The 19111-nt window shown below is 47.6% G+C and overlaps 1 protein-coding gene across 5 annotated transcripts in view; it reads right to left on the reverse strand.

The window, feature by feature from the left end:
* Positions 1-19111, reverse strand: part of AP2B1 (adaptor related protein complex 2 subunit beta 1) — a 77732-nt gene that overhangs the window by 23417 nt on the left and 35204 nt on the right. For 4 of the 5 annotated variants that reach the window (XM_029961333.1, XM_029961332.1, XM_018076725.3 and 1 more), the window contains 4 exons: positions 18799-18897; positions 15629-15888; positions 11358-11550; positions 1570-1611 (listed from right to left, as the gene is read on the reverse strand). In XM_029961333.1, the coding sequence (XP_029817193.1) occupies positions 1570-1611; positions 11358-11550; positions 15629-15888; positions 18799-18897 (594 nt within the window). The remainder of the gene's footprint in view (positions 1-1569; positions 1612-11357; positions 11551-15628; positions 15889-18798; positions 18898-19111) is intronic. The other variant, XM_029961334.1, reaches the window with a different exon arrangement.

The raw sequence follows: 19111 nt of genomic DNA on the forward strand, positions 1-19111 counted from the left end.
TCGGCTGTCACCTCAACCAAGCTTTCACATCATTTTTTATAGCTCCAGTTATCTATTCCCACTCTAGAGGAATCTTTCTTCTCCATCTCTCCTTCTCATAAGACAATATGCTTTGTGGATCTACCCTACATAAACCCAGGGAAAAGAAAAAAATGCTTCAAATCTTCCCCCAACTATGTCAGTCTTCAGGAATCTGCAAGATTTTGCATATCCAGAGATAGCAAGGGAGTCATGACCGTACTGTGTACTCCCACCCAAAGCCAGAGCTCTGCATTCTCAGCACTGTGGTCCAAAAGGTTCATCACATGAAGCAGAACTAGTTGTCTCTGTCTGCCAGAGGACAATCTTCCTGCAAGAAGGGCAATTCTTCCCTCTCAGGACTTAAATGGGGGCACCAAACCAGGAATATTACACCTTCAGGTGCCCAGCTCTAGATGGGACAGTCACACTCAAGTTTGACTTCCAAGTTCTTTACTGTGAGTAGGAAGAATTATGTGCTTGAGAATAGGATTCTCCAGTCAGCGGCCCAGAAACAGGCAGAATTGCTAAGACAGAACTGCTTGGTGGGTTTTTGTTGGCCCAGGAAGGCAAAGACCTGGCTTTGTAGGTACGATCCCTGCAGGGAAGTATCTCCCATGCCCTGGTGTGGATGGACTGCCTGGGGGCTACAGGTGTACTGCACCACCAGCTCTCCTCTGCCCTCGTGCTGAAGCCAGAAAGGAGTGTCAGATTCACAGGGAAGGAAGGAGAGAATGACTGCAGCCATAACAAGGGTCTCTGAAAAGCCCTCCCTCCAGAACCGAGTGTGCTTTCCTCACTGAATTACTGGGTACACAGTCCTGGGCAGAGGGACTGGAGCTTTCTAGTAGAGGACACTACTTTGGCTACTCCTGCCCACTGCATCTCCAAGTCATCTTGCACTCATTTCCCATGCTTTCTTGGAAAAAGCTGGTATGTGTTTGAAGCCAAGGGTGTTTTGGAAGCAGGCTGAAACTCTCCCATGTCCTGGCAAGTGCTGTAGGCAGCAGGACACTCACAAAGTACAGGCACAGTGGAGGTGGCAGCACTGACCACACGTAGTAGGATAGCTCAGAGCACCTGATCCCTGATGTCCAGGCAAAAAAACTTCTGTGGGTTTTGGGAGGAGAAAAGCACTGAGTTCAGGCAAGCCTGTGGTGACAGTGGGTTAGGGTTACAACAGACCAGGCTTTGTGAGCAGAGAGAAGCATCCTTGGCCTTCCAGCTGCCAAAGCAGTTGCACAAGGATGAGGTACCGCCAGTGTTAACACTGCTGCTCCAACTAAAAGCTCTGAGAAAGAAGAGCTAAGCAGATAGAGTGAACAGCTCTGGCCCTGGCTGCTCTTTGGAAAGCCCAGGTGACAGCTGGACTCAAAGCATCATAGGTGGGGACCTGTGTGTTTCAGATTTCAGTTGCATTTGCCCATTTTCCAACATCTTCAGGCATTTAAAAGCATCTTCCAGCACGTAACGGGCGAGGTTACATTTAAAAAAAACCCTGAGCTTTGAGCAGCTCTTTTAAACTGGGGAAAAAAATGGAATGGCACTTACTGCCGGGCTTCCTCCAATGCCCCCGCCAAGGTCACTGCCAAGCTGAAAGAGAGAAGGAGAGAGAGGAGAGAAAGACCGAGATCATTTAAGCCAAGTGTCAGATGGCCGGAGCGGAGTCGCTGCTCCGAGCACGGCTCGCTCGCCACACAGGACAGATGGAAATGCAGTGCTGGGAAAGCACAGGGAACAGAGGGGCTTTTTGCTGTTGTGTGAGCAGAGCTACTTGGAGAGGCACCCCACGCTGTGGACAGGAGTGTTCTGCAGGTTAATAAGAGCAGAAATCCATCCCTCCTCGCGCCCCTCGTCTGCGCCAGGAGCTCGGTGCTATTTCTTCACGTTTCATGCATCAGTGCTTTCCCTCCAGCCCACCTCGCTGCCTGCCAGCAGGCCCCAGCAGCTCCACAAAACCCAGTGGGGTAACTGTGAAACGGCATAAAAATAAAACTGACAGGAAGCTGACTTCCTGAAAGCTTTAGTTTTCTAGGGAACAGCTAGGAACTACGGGCAAACACAAAGCATCTTGGCTGTGTTCCTCTGACATGCGGCTCTTTTCAGTAACAGGGAAGAAAGAGAACGGGCTATGTGCTGGCTATTGCAACAGCTCAGATAGCTGGGCTTTGTCTTCCCTTTGAAAGTGCAACCCTCCCACAGACAGAAAAAAAACAGTTTCATGATCTAATGGGCACTCCAACAGTAAAGAGACCTCTCGGTGCAGTAGGTTATTTCAATAACAGTCTCTGCCAAGCTACACAGCTACAGTCTGAAGTGATGAAACAGCGACTGTGTACACCCGTACAACCCTCCATAAACACTAAATCCTCTCTGGGACCCTTCTGCCAAACCCTCCTGCAGCCCACCTAGAAGCTCTTCTATTATGAACTCCCTTCACAAAAGCATCCATACCACTTTCTCAGTGGCAAAGCCCATTTTTCAAACATCATTCTACACGCTCGAGAGATTTCAGTGATCAGGACAGGCTCCAAAGCTGGCTACAAGCGCTGTTTGTGAGTACAACATCACTCCTGTGAATATTTAAAAAGCACTCAACAGATGACTGATAGCCAGGAGGGAACAACCACACATCTGCAGTGGTTATTCACTGCAGAGACATCTCCGGGCTTATCTGTGTCCCAGGCTTTTCTTCTGAAGACCATGATAATTTTTTGCCTAGTACAGGGGTTTTTTTGGGTCACATTCAGACGAGGAACATGACCTGACAATAAGTACAGAGGATGATGCAAGTGCAAGGGTGAGGTAGGAGCCAGTCCCATTAGGAAAACTGGACTGTCAGACCAGATCATCACAGCTCACCTTGAGATGGCTTTCCTCTTCCATTTGATTAGGGTTTGGGGAGTTAGTTTGCTTTTATAAAAAGCATGTGACAAACTGGGTCAACAAAGGCTCTTAGATATGTTGTTCAAATAAACGCTGATGTGTCAGAATACTGAATAAATGCACCATATAGCTAAAGCAGAAGCTGCCAGGAGTGTCTATGCTTAGAGCCAAAAAGGCTCCAACCTTTTCCCTCTGCACAAAAAACTTACAAATTAACTTTGCTCTGCTCCCCAGCAGCCTGTTCCCTGGGAGATCTCACAGCAGAGGTATTTTACGCTGGCCAAGAGATACCATAAAGTTTCACACCTCTCTCCATCAGAGCACAGATAAAAAGGATAAAATTGCCCTGAGAACAGCAGCAAAGTCGTAAGACAGTGACTTACCAGATGATAACCAGCCTCCATAAAACATGTAAAATTTGACAAATCCCTGTGCTACCCTGGATCCCTCTTCAGTCCCCTGGCACCTCTCCTTCTCCAGTCCCCACAGGAGCCAGCTGATGCAACATCAGCCACCATAAGTAGGTGTTAGAGAAGTACAAATGACACAGAATTTGCTTTTTGTTAAGAAGCCTTAAGAGCTTTTTTTTTTCTCCTGTGTGGGACTCAGTTTATCTCTACTTGAGGTCATGGCATAAGTTAACAGCAGGTTCCTCATTTTTTGCAACAGCCACCTCTTCATACAACAACCCAGGCTCTTGCTGTCCAGTTTTCCTTAGCTTACTTAAGAGATAATAGATAAAAGTGAGTGATTCTGAAGTCAAAAGAAGGATCAGTCAGAGACCAAAGGAAGCCAGCCAGAGGATGCAAATCCAATTAATATTGAGCTTATAAAACAAGGCTTATTACACTGTCAAGTCTCCCCCACTGAAACAGTCTGGCAGAGCCGAGTTTTGTTCTATTGACTGCTAAGCCAAGCCATGATTTAGATTAATATATCAGATCATTTACATCTTGTTACTGGCTCACTGAGGAGTAATAAATGCAACTATTACACCTCATCCCTATTCATAGTCTTGCATGCAGATGAACTTCATGCTTTACACTGACAGGCAGCGAAGTCCGGGGGAAGAGAAAGAATCCAATTCATTTCCAGATATTATTGTATGCATGGAGGACTTCTGGTACTGTTGTCTGAAGCAGGAGAAAGACTGGTTTATCAAGCAGCAAGCATTTTACAAAGGGTATTATGGAAATGACTGAATAATTCTGCATAATCAAGCCAGATGTTAACCATTCTACCATTTCCTATTATACTCGTCACAAGAAGCTGCAGGGTAGGAACCCAACCTCGAAGCAGCTCGTACACTGGTATCTGCAGGCACTCACTGTGAGGGAGAGCAGAAATGACATACTGGGGTTCCTCAAGCTATCTACAAGTCTTCCATTTTCCCTAAATGTCAGGCCTTGGGGAAAAAGTAGAATTGCTTGAGTGGAGACTCCAGCTCTCACTCCCTACAAGGAGTAGAAAAAAAACCCCCTCACTGGCTCAGAGGATTTACCACGAGCCCCTTTACGTTTCCAGATTGCACCCGACATCTCTGCTTTGTGGGAGAAAAGGTCTCTTTCCAATGGCAGGAAGCTCTGACCTCCTGAAGCCCCTCTTTGCTGGTCAGAGGGCTCTGCACAGCACAGCCTGTGCCTCTCCTGGCTCCTGTCCTCGGGCCCAGCACTGCAGATGTGCTACGGAGCCGCAGAGTGAGCGCCGAGGAGCTGCCAGCTCCTCCAGGTCCCTGCAGGCAGAGCTGGCTCTACCTAACAGTGAAAAGAGAAGTGACAGCACATCTACTGCAACACAAGTTAATAAAGAACTAATCAGTTCCCCATCAGATCCGGGGTGCACTGCCCGTTGCAGCAGCACACAAGCACCTCTCTCCATTTTTCTTGCCTGTCACCCTCCCATGGCACCAGTTCTTTCCCCATTGAGGACTGGTTTACTCCATCCTCCTGTGAGATGCCCAAGACCTAACTTTATTCCAGACTCAGAATGATGGAAGAGACAGTGAGAGCGAAGTGTGTGAGTAAGAGGGAAGGAGGAAGACAGAGGGAACAGGAACCAATTACCCACGGAGTGTCCTCTCCCATCTGGAGTGACAGGCAGAGTGCAGAAGGAAAGAAGCAGATATTAGTCAGGCATGAAGTGCTGCTGAAGCAATTCCCCAGGGCTGGCAGCTCTAGTTAACCATTTCCATTCATCTTATGGGTGGACAGACACTGCCAGAAGGACAACCTGGACTGGCTTACAGAGATCAGGCAAGAGCCCCATGGAGGAGAGGACAATGTGAATACAGTTGTTAGCCCCACTCAGGCTGAAATGCTCACTGGTGGACAAGGGCTGGCATTTGACAATCCAGGGGAACTCACAGCACTGCAAAGCCCTGATCCTGAGCCCAAAGTTGGCAGGCTTGCCTCTTGCTAAGAGGGCAAAGCCTCTACCCAGGAGGAAGACCTGCCACCTCCAGGAGATGAGCAGGGGATGAACAGGGAGTCTTTGCTCCCAAAAGCACCAAGTTGTTCAAACGGTTCTCTTCGCTCTCTCCAAACCCATCCTGCCACAACAGCACCAAAGCAGCCACATGGGTTTAAAGAAGAGGCTGGGTTCAAGCCTGTATCAATAAAAGCAGTACCAGCACCTCTTCATAAAGTGCAGCAGAGCCTTTACTTGGTGTGAGTTGGCTTAGACAGTGCTGCAGCTGCTCTGCAGTGGCAGAGCCTTTGCCCTGTAATTCCAGCTCTGTGGAAGCAGTTATGCTGACTTATGAAGTGCAGCAGCGCTGGTGTTACTGCATTTAGGAGGGTTTATTTGCATCTTAACAGCAGCTTGTAATGAAGTGACTCTGCTGAAGTGTTCATGTGATCCAGAGGGGTTACAATCACTTCTGCAAAATGACGTGAGGCTTTTGGAGCACCAAAAAATAACAGGGAGGGTGGAGCCAGGGACAGAAGCTGCAACAACCACTGCCCAGCAACTGCTTTGCCTTGTGTCCACAGCATAGCCAGGGCTTTCAGGGCAGCTGTGCATTTCATGAACTATAGTTCATGGGTTAACACGGGACAATTGCTGCCTCCCCCCTCCCTCATACCCCAAACCAAGAGTCAAGCACCACAGCTCAAGGAGCTGGATAAGAGCCAGCACTCAGTAACACAGCAGCAAGGAACACAAGGCATTTACTTAAGAGGAATCAGGAGCTGGGGCTGACTGAGATGCCACTGAGCCGGGCTAATCCTGTTAGAGACACCTGAGCTGCAGGACAGACCAGGCTGCATCTCCTGGTGGGCTGCAGGGATCTCATTGCAGACACTGCTGTGGCTCACACAGAGACATTTTCAGTGCCTGTTTGCTGCCTATCTTATGTGTCTGTTTTCACACCACCAAGCCAGGCTTGCAGGGCAGAAGGGCTGCTCTCCAAACCAGGGACAGCTGTGTCAAAGGTGCTGGGGAACGAGTCCTGCTGCCAATACCAGGGTCACCCCTTTCACTGCACTTACTGCTAATGCTCTACACCGGGCTGAACGACTTCCATCAGCAAACAAAACTGAGTACTAACCATTTTCAGTTTCCAAAGTGCAAAAAAGAAGCACACAAAGCCCTGGAAGTCCTATGACTGCTACAACAACAGCCTTCAATCAGACATGAATGAGTGACCCACCAAAAGAGCTCCTTTTCCATATCAGCCCAGCTCCAGCAATGGACACGTGTCCTTTGTCAGAAATCTTAACAGATGCCCTTTGAAGCTCATCAAACCAGAACAGCCCAGGTGAAAGGAGTCACTCAGCTCCTTATCAGAGGCTGGAGCAGCACTCTGGGAGAGCATCACATCCCCTGCATAAATGGATGCTGGGGCTGACCTAGCACTGACACTCTCACACTGCAGTTCCAGGAAAAGGTAAGGGAAGTAACTTCCCTAAGATTATACACAGCAAGTCACTTGCAGAGCCAAGAGAGGAATCTGGCTCCCAGGTTGCTTTTGGGCTTCCACAACTACTCTGACTATATGAAACACCAGCAGAAGGGTTTCTTTATAAAACATTGGTAAGTCCCTAATCAACCTCAACAAATCAGCATGTTGTCCCCTGAGGCCAGACTTGGAACTCTCCGCTTGAAAGCAGCCAGACAGGGAGGGAGTGACACCAGTAGCCCCTTTTGGATGAGGCAGGCACTCAGGGCTGCTGAAGCAGGGGTTTCTTCCCAGGCTGCCAGGTGCCTGGAGCTCAGGACACCCTGAGGGAGAGGGTGAGCTGCTGCACCCTCCATCCCACTGCAGAGCCAAGCACAGGGGTGGGACACAGCCCTGAACTGTAGGGAAGGGAACCTTGGGGTCAGACCCCCCCTATATCCAACCTGATTACACAGAGGGGCACAGCTCCACCTGGAACAGCCCAAACCAGTCCAAGTATTATAGAAAACTGCAGATAACCAGTGTTTATCAAACAGCTTTTCAACCAAGGACATAAATCAATCTGACCAGCTGCCAGTCTTGAATCAATAATATTCTTGTAGATGAGTGGCTCGAGCATTAAATAAAACCCTTACATAACAGGCTATCCAAGCCTGCCTATTCCCACAGATTTACTGCTCTGCCCCTGGGTTTCAAGCCAGCCTCCCTGGCTCCTGGCCATGGTGCCCTGCTCCCATTAAATGCACAGGCTCACAGGGAGCTGCAGGATGTGCTGGGCAGCACAGAGCTCTCCCTCACATGCTCAGTGGATTTTCAGAGCAAATGAACACACAAAAAAAGGTTTAAAGGCAAAATGACCCCAGCTCACGTCAGCACAGACAGACATCCTGCAAAGCACCACATCAACAGCAAACAGGAGCTGGGAGGGTGTCTGTAACCTGCATGAAGTTCAGCCACTTCAGAGCTGCCTTTGAGGGGATAAGGCATCAAACTGCACAAAGCTCTGCATCCAGCAATCTGCTGTCCCAGGAAGTTTTGTTTCTCCCACGTGAGTGGCTGGTATGACTGCTTTACACTGCTGAGCTGGAGATCTCAAATAGTTCTGTAAAAGTGGGCTTAGTCACCATTTTATGGAAAAGAAAACTGAGCAGAGAAGAACTAGATCTGCCCACGGTGGCAAATAGGGGCACAACCCAGACTGGCTTTCTTTACTAGAAAACAGCTCTCCATAGGTCCTACAGCAAGTCTGCTCTGGTTATAAGCAAACCATATCTTGTTTTTGTACTAACAGCCCTTTTTCTATCTTTTTTTTTTTTGTAACTGTTAACACATGCTCAGCATCTGTGCATGCATGTTACATTTAATACCAATTACAGAACTCACTATGGAGATAAAATAAGATTTACTCAATAAATAAATTAACCTCTCAAGCAGCTGGAGTCTCACTAGTCATGGGGATAAATACCTAGCAATGCTGAGGAAAATTCAAATGAACAATATAAATTTGGTGTTTATCCAGTTTTACACCACAGAGTCTCATTTAACTGCCTGGAAGAAAAAATAACCCCCTCCAGTTTAAGAAACTGAAATGCAGAATGATTTGCCATGGAAGTTAAAGCTGCTGCTGGTCTTTCTGGGTTAGTCCTGTTGAGACTTTTACTGCAAGAGCATCCCTCTGAAGTCGGACACCCCCTCCAAAGAAAAGGGGGTAGAAGAGGGGATGGCACTGCACAAATGTGGTTTAATATTATCCTAAGATTCAAATCCCAACCCTCTTGGTGAGTCATGCAGCCCAGAGACACTGCCCAGCAATTTGGCTAATACCAGGTTAGGGTTAAGCCAGCTTGATGCTTGCTAAACACTTGCCCACAACAATGAACAAAGATACAGATCACATTCACTCACTAATTAGGCTTATTATCATAGACTCATTTAGGTTGGAAAAGACCTCTAGACTGTTACCCCATCAATGCCAAGGCCACCACTAAATCAAGTGCCACATCTGTTAAATCCCTCCAGGGGTGGTGACTCCACCACTGCCCTGGGCAGCTGTGCCAGGGCTGGACAGTCCTTTCAGTGAAGACATTCTTCCTAATATGCAATTTAAACCTCCCCTGGCACATCTTGAGGCTGTCTCCTCTTATCCTGTCACCTGCTTTGTGGGAGAAGAGACCAACTCCCACCTACACCCTCCTGTCAGGGAGTTGTAGAGAGTGAGAAGGTCCCCCTGAGCCTCCTCTTCTCCAGGCTGAGCTCACCCAGCTCCCACAGCTGCTCCTCATCAGACCAACCCCTTCCTCCACTCTGTTGTCTTCTCTGGACATGCTCCAGCCCCTCAATGTCTTTCTTGTTGTGAGGGGCCCAAAACTAATCCCATGATTTGGGGTGTGGCCTCATCAGTGCCCAGTGCAGGGGGACGGTCACTGCCCTGGCCCTGGCTGGCCACACTATTGCTGACACAGGCCAGGTACCACTGGCCTTCTTGGCCACCTGGCTCATGTTCAGCCACTGTCACCATCACTCCCAGGTCCTTTTCCACTGAGCACCTTTGCAGCCACTCTGCCCCACACCCGGAGCATTCCATGGGGCTGCTCCAAGTGCAGGACCCAGTAATTTGGCCTTGTTGAACCTCACACCACTGGGTCTCAGCCTTTAGATCCAGCCTGTCCAGATCCCTCTGCAGAGCCTTCCTATCCTCAGGCAGACCAACACTCCTGCCCAACTTGGTGTCATCTGCAACATCTGCACGAGGGAAGGAAAAGGCAGAGCTTTGATTCATTTGATGCAATAGCACTTCAACAGAAATCACCCAACATCAAAAACCCCTCCATCATTCAGACATTTGGTTTAGTGCTCACCCCATCAGTAATTCAGTTGAGACAGTGCTGGGCTGTGCAGCCCGAGGCACAGCTACTCCCCATCCAGACATGATCATTTTGTCAGATCACACTCCACAGCTCCACGGATTTACTTAAGGCTTGAGGAAAATATTAAGTAAAAGCCTAGGACCATATCAACTAACAGCTCTACTGTCAAAGCAGGTCACTAAATTAAGCCCATTAATGCCACCTGCGAGACAGCTCTTCTCCCAAAACCAAGTTTTAATTTTACTGTGTCCATTTATTTGCCTGACACTAATGAGAAACAAAGGGTTACTATAAGAGGCCTGGAGAGCAGCACAGACAGAGGAATTTAAGTGCTAACCATTCTCTGCCACCACAGACAGCACCGTCTCCTGCAAAGCCTTCACACAATTACCAATCCCAGGTTCTTAGTGGCAAGTCTTGCAATGCAGGGAAAGGCTGCACAGGGCTCTGGGCTCACTGTCTGCTTTCCCAGCATCTCCAGCCTGACCATGATCCCCTCTGAGATACTCTCCCAGTGTAAGAGCAGCCACCCCAGTGACCAAACAACCCGCTGGTCAGCACAGAGGCTAAAGCACATCTGACCTCTGTGAATGCCAGTGCCATTAAGGGTTAGATTGTTTCCAGTTCATTAGCTCATGGAGAGCTGGAAATGAGTTCAATGTCTGCTTTAATAAGATTATGGCAGCTTAAAAAAATAAATATTTGACAAATAAGGATTTGTTGCATTGGGGTTCATCCAGCTGCCTCCTACCTCTGTTATTCAGAGCTTGACTCAGAACTGAAACCACCTAAACCAGTCAGAGAACTACAAGCCAAACCTCAAGCAAGACAAATCCACTGCAGGTCTGAAAAAACACCCAGTTGTGTTCCCTGGGGCAGTCTTACCCAGGTTACACAGTGCAAATATACCCAGGAGTGCTTCCTCCCCTGCAGGGAAGTCACCAGAGAGTTGAGGGCCTGTGTGCTGTGCTCCCCTCCATGGGAACAGCTCCCAGGCTCATTATATCATTCACCACCTCTTAATACCTGGCTATAAGACCACAGCACTGACCTCTCCACTGCTGCTGTCTCCTTGCCAAGTGATTTTCTCATTGCAGCTCATGCCCAGCTCACTCCCCAGAGCACAAAAAGGTGTGATCACTCCCACTGGAGCCTGACCCTGGTAGTACCAGGGCAGGTACCTCATGAGCTGCTGTGGCATGGTGAGGACTACACAGAGTGTTTCCCTCTTGACCTCGTTGCAATTAAAATGTCACCCATATTAAGCCATGACATATAAAAGTGAGATGACACAGGGTTACAGCCTGAGAGCTTTGCACCGAAATTCAGGAAGGCTGGGAAGTGGGTGGAGTAAAATGCCTTCTTGAAAGGCAGCCTGAATCAAATACAAAGCAGTGAAACACTTTACATGCTTAAAACAACTTTTTGGTTTTCTTTTGCACAGAAAAAGCACAGAACAAATATATCCACTGACCATGGGGATTCTACAGCATGAAGCAACATCCATTTTACAGCAGGAAAAACCTGCTGGGAGTTGGTATAATAGCACTGGTTAAATCCTTTTGGAGTTTCAAGACTCAGCACTGGGAGCTCAGTGATCCAAGCATTAAAAGCACAAATAGTCAAGGCTTTGCAGAGATAAGCACAACTCCAATTATTTCACACCAGCTAACGAGGATGCTGCTTACCAAGCTGTCCAGCCCTCCTCCCAGGAGGTCCACGGCACCCATCTGCATGGAGGACACTTGGGGAACGTTCACAGGGGGCCCCAGGTCCAGGTTGAGGAGGTCTCCCAGGAGGTCTCCCTGGGATGGAATGACCTGTGGCTGCTCCAGGTTCGTGGTGGCCGTGGTGCCCACGGGGCTGTCGCCAGCGTCGGTGCTGCAGGAGGTGGGACAAGAAGCAGAGGAGAGAGAGACATCAGTCACCTGTGGTCTCCAGCTTCGGATTCTCAGCGTGGGGAAACACAGCAAGACAAGCAGAAGCCAGTCCAAAGATTATCCCAGCAGTGCTCTGCCCCCTGATACAGCTGGCAGTGTGTTATGGCACGTGGTTCTTCACCACATGCTTTGAGCACCAAGACTTCCCAAGCATCATGCATGGTCTTCAGTTCAGCAAAGGGAATCTTCCAAGGTGTGGAATTTGCCCACCTTAAGAATCACAGACCCATCCAAAACAGTGTGCCATGAGTATTACATGGACTACAGCACTGAAAATAAGTATTTCACAGCTCAGAATAAACCTATAGAGATGATTTTCAGCCCACTGGGCCTGAGAGCCACATATAAACATGGGGAAAAATAAATAATTCAGATTTCCTCAGAGTATGTTATCAACCTAACATTGAAAAAACCCTTGAGCCCTCACTCCAACCAGTGCAAACTCCACCACTCCCCATACATCTCGATTAATCACCTTCTACTGACCAGCAACAAGCTCCACAACTCTTTCCTAATTGAAAACCCCCATCTAAAATTGATTCCTCTCTTCTATCAATAATTTCCTTTCCTCTGAGTTAGCAGGCATGTTAATTGCTAGTCTAGAAATGCTCATTATACAGCTTCCAAAATTTCTCATCATATGCAGTCTGGCTACCGTTTACATTCACTTGTCACTGGATTTTATAACAAGAAAGGAGGAGGGGGGAAGTAACTGACTGTAGCTCCTGAAGATCTCACTACAGTGTATTTATTCTTTAAATTCAGAGATGCTCATCTTAGATAATTGAAATCCCTTCTGTACCCTGTTGCCAGCAGTAAGTGATAAAATGATTTCCAGCTCATGTGCTTGCAGCTGCAGCCAACAGGTAACTGCCCACAAATGCTGTGGGAATTAGTGTCCTGACAAGGTGTTTAACACTGGGGCTCTTCTGTAAGGATTTGCAGCTCCTCATTCCAAGTAGCCAGAATTCCCTCATCCTTATTCAGCTGCTCAGGGGAAAGACTCAGTGACAGAGCCTAAGCTGCTCCCAACTTCAGTGCCAAGAGGAAAAGATGGAGCATAAGGACTGCAGAATGAATTAGTTACCAGGCAGCAGCAGCAGCAAGCACTGAAAGCTTCTTTGCATTAAAAGCTTTAGACCCCAAATAATACTAATATTAGCTGTCCTTTCTGCTTCTGCCTTCAGCAGGGAGACTGCTGAGTGTGCTGAACTGCTCACTGGAACATTTTTGAAGAGCAAGTGGTTACTGTGATCCACTCCCACCCCCACCCTGGGAAGGGGAGGAACAGCAGCTCCAAGCAGAGGCACATTACAAGCCACTTGGTTCGTTCCCAGTCTGTAATCCCTTTAACACTACACCTCTTCAACACTTACTCATCCTTCTCCTGATGGAGACAGAGAAATCCCTCAAGGTCTTGTGTAACTGCTGTTGCCCCAAAACCCAACAAGAAATTAGGAGAGGACAAAGCCAAGTCAGTTTGTATTAAAAAACAAAACCCCATTTGGGAAGAATGGGTCTCTTCAAAGAGATTTGTATAAAAAAAAACTTTGAATTTTATATGAAAGAAAAAAATTAATAAAGAATATGTGGGTTATAGAAGGCAGAAAGTCTTGATATAAGCTTTCCCCCTCACAGTCTTGGGCAGTGGGTAACAGCTGGGTTTGCCCATGTGAACTGGAGATTTAGCCCTATGAATTCAGCCTCCAGCAGGTCCCAGATGTTGGGTTTTACAAGGGATGTACAGAGGGAACCAAAATCAAAAATTTCCTGCAGCCACCTGTGAAACAGGGGGATAGAGATTCCTGCCCAAGTCTAACCAGACTCCTCCCAGGAGCCCTGTAAACATCTTCCCAAATTTCTCAGCTGAATTATGGCTGAGCAGGGGTGGTGGGAGCCACCACATGAGGAAACACTGCCAAGCAATCAGGTTTCTCCCCCCATATCCAGGATACATCTGCAACTCTGTGACACTTGGGTTCACTGAAGAGGCAGGAACATTTCACCATCTGTGAGCTGTTCAATGGGTCTTCCCATCAGCTGAGAGAGCTCAAAGAAACCTGTCCTTGCTTGGAATGGAAATTAAATGAATCAAAAAGCAACGTAGTGAATTCTGCCAGCCATAACTAACTACTCCAAGGTTTATACCCAGGGAAGCACCATTCATCTGGTTACCTCTGCCAACCCACTCAAGAAAACGTTGTCTTGACTCTCAAACCACATTCACTGTGGACATGTCCACACTTCCCTGCTTTCACCTCTATCTCATGGTGCAACCTGAAGGAAAACCTCAATCTCTAGCAGACACTTTAGCCACCAGAATGGTCATTACTGGAGTGCAGCTGTTAAGAAGATAACTCCAAACAATTAGGTGAGATGGTTATCTTCCACTGGACACCCTTAACTTGCTTTACACTGATGCAGAAAACCCCAATAATGGGGTTGGAGGTGAGCTCCTGTTGGAGAAGCCCAGTGTGCCATTAACTCCACTCATTTTTTAATTTACCAAATGGGTTCCAGCACTGCATCAATATGATCAGCAGGAGCACCCTTCAGACCTTCCCTCAGCTCAACACTGCTGATTGAGGCCTGGAGGGTTTATGTTGAAGCAATGGTTCTGCTCTAGTCAGAACAGATTTAAGGTCAGCAGACAGAGCATGAGTTACAAAAGTCAAGCACATACACAGTACATGCAAGAAGCTAGTAAAAAACTGCTGCTTCAAAAAGCTGAATTCCTTGAGCTAAATCCCCTAAAATGTTATCTTCTGTCGTGACCTGAAACAACAGTGTACAGGAAAGTTGGTAACACCAAAGACCAAAGCTACCCCAGCTCCTTTTGAGACAAATCTTTGACTAGGAGAGGCAGGAAAGCGGCCACTGCTTTTCTCGTCCAACTGGTAGACTTGTGCTTGCTGATTCTGGGTCAGTGCAGCCAGACTTGATTTCATAGGCAGGGAGAAAACAACTCGGCTTCCCAAAGCCAGTCACCACCGAAATAGCTTTAGTTGCTAAGAATAGCAGAGAAGTGGTGTCAGAAAATAGAAAAGCAGCAGCATCGCACACTGATTTATCAGTGCAACAGCAAAAAATAGCACTCCAAATGTCACTTTGGGAATATTATTAAGAGGTAAGCCTGGATACTCTGCCTCCTGCTGCAAAGCACACTCAGTTGTGTAATTAATACCATTAGTGCAAATAGCACTGCTCACCTGAATGAGGGACCATGGGAACAGGCTCAATAGCAACCCCTCTGCAGCCTGGAGCTGCTGCACTGCCTGCAGATCCAACCTGCTTCCAGGACTCTGATCACAGGGAAGCATTAAAGCTCCAGGCAATATGCCAAAGCATTTCCCCCCACCTCCCAAGGGTTAGACAGACATCAGTCTACCCATCTTCTTTTAAGCTCTAACAGTTTTCAGTGATGGGGCTTTGATGGTTTTTGCACTCCCCCTGTCTCATAGGCACGGAGTGAGAAAGGTAGTTTTTACCAATCCTTCCCCATTTCATATTCCAACAGCAAAGGATCCCTTTACTTGCCTGTTCTAAGAAACTGATACTGTATTCCAGGAGACAGGCTCCTTAAGCTGTGCTGTTGCTGAAGCAAAAGCTCTTACAAAACCATCTTCTGAAAGATGCCTGTTCTTACTCTACTCCTCCTCCCCCCGAAGGAAGCCCTTGCACCAAAGGTGATTCCACCCTTACCCAAACCTTCTGCTTTTTAACTCAGCCTCTCATGTCAAGAGCACTTACAGACAATGTCTTCTTAAAAAACATCACAGCTCCTCCTCACACAAGAACTTCCATACTTCCTGTGTCTTCTGACCCAGAAACTTGGACACTATATAACCCAGGATTACCTTCGACAGCGGAACTGCCCCTTGAATGACCTGCAAGCCCTTACACACTTATCAATAAAATCCCATTAGAGTGTTCTAAAAGATCTTCTGGCATCTTTTGGACCGTTTGCTAGAAAGAAACAGCCAACCCTGCCCATTGTCCTGGTGGCTGCCCGAGCTTACCTGCCATGGTGAATGGGCAGGTGCTTGCGGTGGATGCCGTGGCTCCCCTCCACGAAGGCGTTGGGGGGTTTGTGGTACACGGACGCCAGGGACCCGATGTGGCAGATGAGCTCATCGAGCAGGGTGGGCTCGATCAGGTCGGTCTCCTCGGAAATCAGCGGCTTTTCCGAGAGAACCACTTCCTTGGCGGTCACGGGGTCCGTGGAGAGAAGGCGCCAGTAGATGTAGCCGCGATCCCGCAGGTCTGGGTTGTCAGAATCCTGAGACAAAGCAATACATCACTCACGGGTCTGAGGTGAACTAAGGCCTGTAATCGATTATTCTTTCTAGCAGCGATTCTGCTGGATTAAAAAACCCCACCCATCCAGCAGTTTCAAAGTGTGTTACAAACTGTTGTGATGAACATCCCAAAATAAAAATGGAGGACCAGAGTGCTAATGCCTGGCTTCCTGCTCAGCTGGTCAAGGAGCAAAAAACCTGGGATTTATACCCCACAATTGCCCCAAACCACAGAGCTCTCAACTGCTTTCTAAACTCTCCTGCCACTTGATATAACAATAAGTATCAGGAGAACTCCAAGGGGGTGCAGACAGAAGAAAAGAATGTGAGCGAAAATCACTCTTTCACATACTAAGAGTAGAGATACAATACTGAATAATGATCCAAGATTCCTGGAAATGTATGACTTACCCAAGGGCACTGCTGGACAAAAAGATGCTGCAGAGTTACATCTTAATAAGCCATATTCTTTATACCAAAAGAGATCTTATTTATCCTGCCTTTTAGTTATCTAATGAAGTATGGAAAGATGCTAATGATACACACTTAGGATACTTCATCAGTTCTCCAGCTGCCAATAATCCCCTTGTTTTACTGCAGATACTTTTGCCTCTGCATGAAGTGCTAATTATTTCTCTCCTCTTTAAGCATCTCTGCCCGGAGCAGCAAAGTGAGTGGGGATGGTTTGCAGCTAATGTTCAAGGGAGAGGGAGGTGATGGGGTTTTATGTTGCAGTGCAACATGTTTGAACTGCTCATGGAAGCAAGACCTGGGATTTTTAACCCACCCGTCAGCAGAATAACAGGATAAATGTTTCTGAGGGTTTTTTCCCCCTAAAATTATGGCAATATATCATACACCTCATCAGCCTTCCTCTTGCTGTTTCTTTTCCTCTCCTGTGATCTCATTCATGCTGCTGCTGACCTGTCAGAACCTGCCTCTCTGCTGTCTGTCTCAACATCCTCAGGCACACAGTAAAACCTCTATTTGGAATGAGACTGAGCTAAGCTCATTTCGCTTGTAAGGACCCAGATAAATCTACCTGTAGCCTCAGACATTGTCTCTGCAGTGCTGGTTTTGTTTGATGGTTGACTCTTTACACCCTTAACAATCCCTGCAATCCTTAACAATCCCTTTGCCCTTGACAATCCCTACAAGACTCTCCACATCCTGCCTGCACCAGCAGCTCAAGATCAGGAGGGTTTCTGCAAGGCAGAAGTGAAAGACCACGGGTTTCCATCTACTTGCAGGCACAAACAGATTCAAGACTGGCTGTTTCCTTCCACAGCCAAATAAACAGATTTGAAAGTTTAGCAAACCTACTGAAACAAGAGGCTCAGATCTTCCCTTTCCCAGCTTCTCTCCCAGTTCTCTGCTCTCCAGGGTCTGCATACCAATGAGCTCAGCTCCCCACTCGTGCCAGACCCACAACAGCAACGGGGATGTAGAGGTCTGTTATAGGTTATGGGCTTGCCAGGGACCTGATCCCTGCTACACATCCATGTCCCTGCCATCCCCAGCTGCTTCACTACTGTTTTGGCCACTGTTGGCTGGATTAAACTGGCTCCTGCTACAATCAGGCCTGCAGTGTGCTGTGCAGACTTACCCCCAGACACTCAAAGTGCAACAATACCTAAGCTGGGGAAAGAAATACACGTGTAATTACTCACCCACTCAAGTGAAAACCAGTATCTCCACCTAGAAATCAGACCTCTGAAATGTAAGGCTTTATAGTGTTTTACAGCCAGTTATCCTACATTGACTTATTATTCATACAAAATACAAGAAGCCAGACTGAATCAACATTTGTGACAAACAGAGAAAAAACAGACGCCTATTATACTCCTAGGGTGCCATTAAGTGTTTTGTGACTCAGCACAGTGGGTTTTAACACTTAGTACCTTTCTTCTGTTGGCTCAGGCAAATGATACAGCAAGCCCTTGGCCCACTCCTCTCTGCAGAGCAGCTGAGATCCTGCCTAAAAGCAGGTTTTGAAGCAAGAAAAGCAGGCCATGTGTTTCTTGCTGCCGACCAATGCAACTCCTCAAAAGGATGAATAAAAGTTTTAAGTACTAATAAGTTCACAGCCATGATTTCTTGCAGCACAGAGGATCAGAAAGGCCAGCTGATGATTGACTCCAGGTTTTCTGCTCGGAATTGCAGCCCATTCAGCCGGGAGACTATTTTTATCACTTGGCACAGCAGGTCTGGAGAGGAGCTGCTTTTTTTGGGCTGTTTACCCCAGTCATTACAGCCAGGGAGTGTAGGAAGATTGGCTGAGGTCTTAGCCACCCCTGTCACCAGGACATCTCCACTTCTGTCCTCCAGAACTACAGCACTTGTGTCTGCCAGCTCAATCCCAGCCTCGCCTGCAGTGATCTGAGCTTGTAACTCAGCGCCTCATGCATAATGAATCCATGATCTTAACCCACTGCTACAGCCTCCAGCAAAGCTGCCACATTGGTTGACAGCATCCAAGTACAAAGGAAAAACCCCAAACTCCAGTTCTTTCTTTTTCATAGCACTGCCTAAACTTTGCTGTTCACAGAACAAAGTCCCTGCCAGGTTCTTTCCCTCTGTCACAGCTCCAGATGTTTTAACTGCAAGGCACCTTCAAGGAGAAAGCATTCTGGTTTCTTGGTAACTCCACCCTGTCCCTTTAGTGGGGGAATAGGGGAGGAATTTGGATAAAGCAAGAGCTAAGAAGGAGAGGGAAGACTCCAGATGGCAAGAGGCACAGAGCAGCTCTTAAATGGAGTCTCTTTGGGAGGCAGGGGAATACCTTTGAATCCCATCTACTGCAAAGCTGACTGGCCTGGCAGATGGGAGACACCACATGGTAGGATGCACAGTGTCTGGAGGGCTCTGGATCACTGGATATCTTGGCTTACCTGGGTGGCCAGGCTGAGGACCTGCTGAACCAGCTCCTGTGTCTCAGAAGGCTTTTTTAAGAACAGCTTCACTATAGCAGTCAGGAGGGTGAGCTGCACCTGAGAAAGGGACATAACAGAGAACAGAAAATTCACCCATGCTTCAGCAACATCTTGCAAGTCTCAACATCTTTTACTGATACAAAACTTGAGCTTCATAACAGCATTACACTATTCTTTGCCAGTGAAACCCAGTACAGTGAGACTCACACTCTTGCCTGTTGCAAAACACTTTCACAGACAAGTCCCTGAGCACCACACTGAGGTTTGTGTC

Source organism: Manacus vitellinus, unplaced genomic scaffold (assembly GCF_001715985.3).
Source record: "Manacus vitellinus isolate BGI_N305 unplaced genomic scaffold, ASM171598v3 scaffold_32_pilon, whole genome shotgun sequence".
NCBI lineage: Eukaryota > Metazoa > Chordata > Aves > Passeriformes > Pipridae > Manacus > Manacus vitellinus.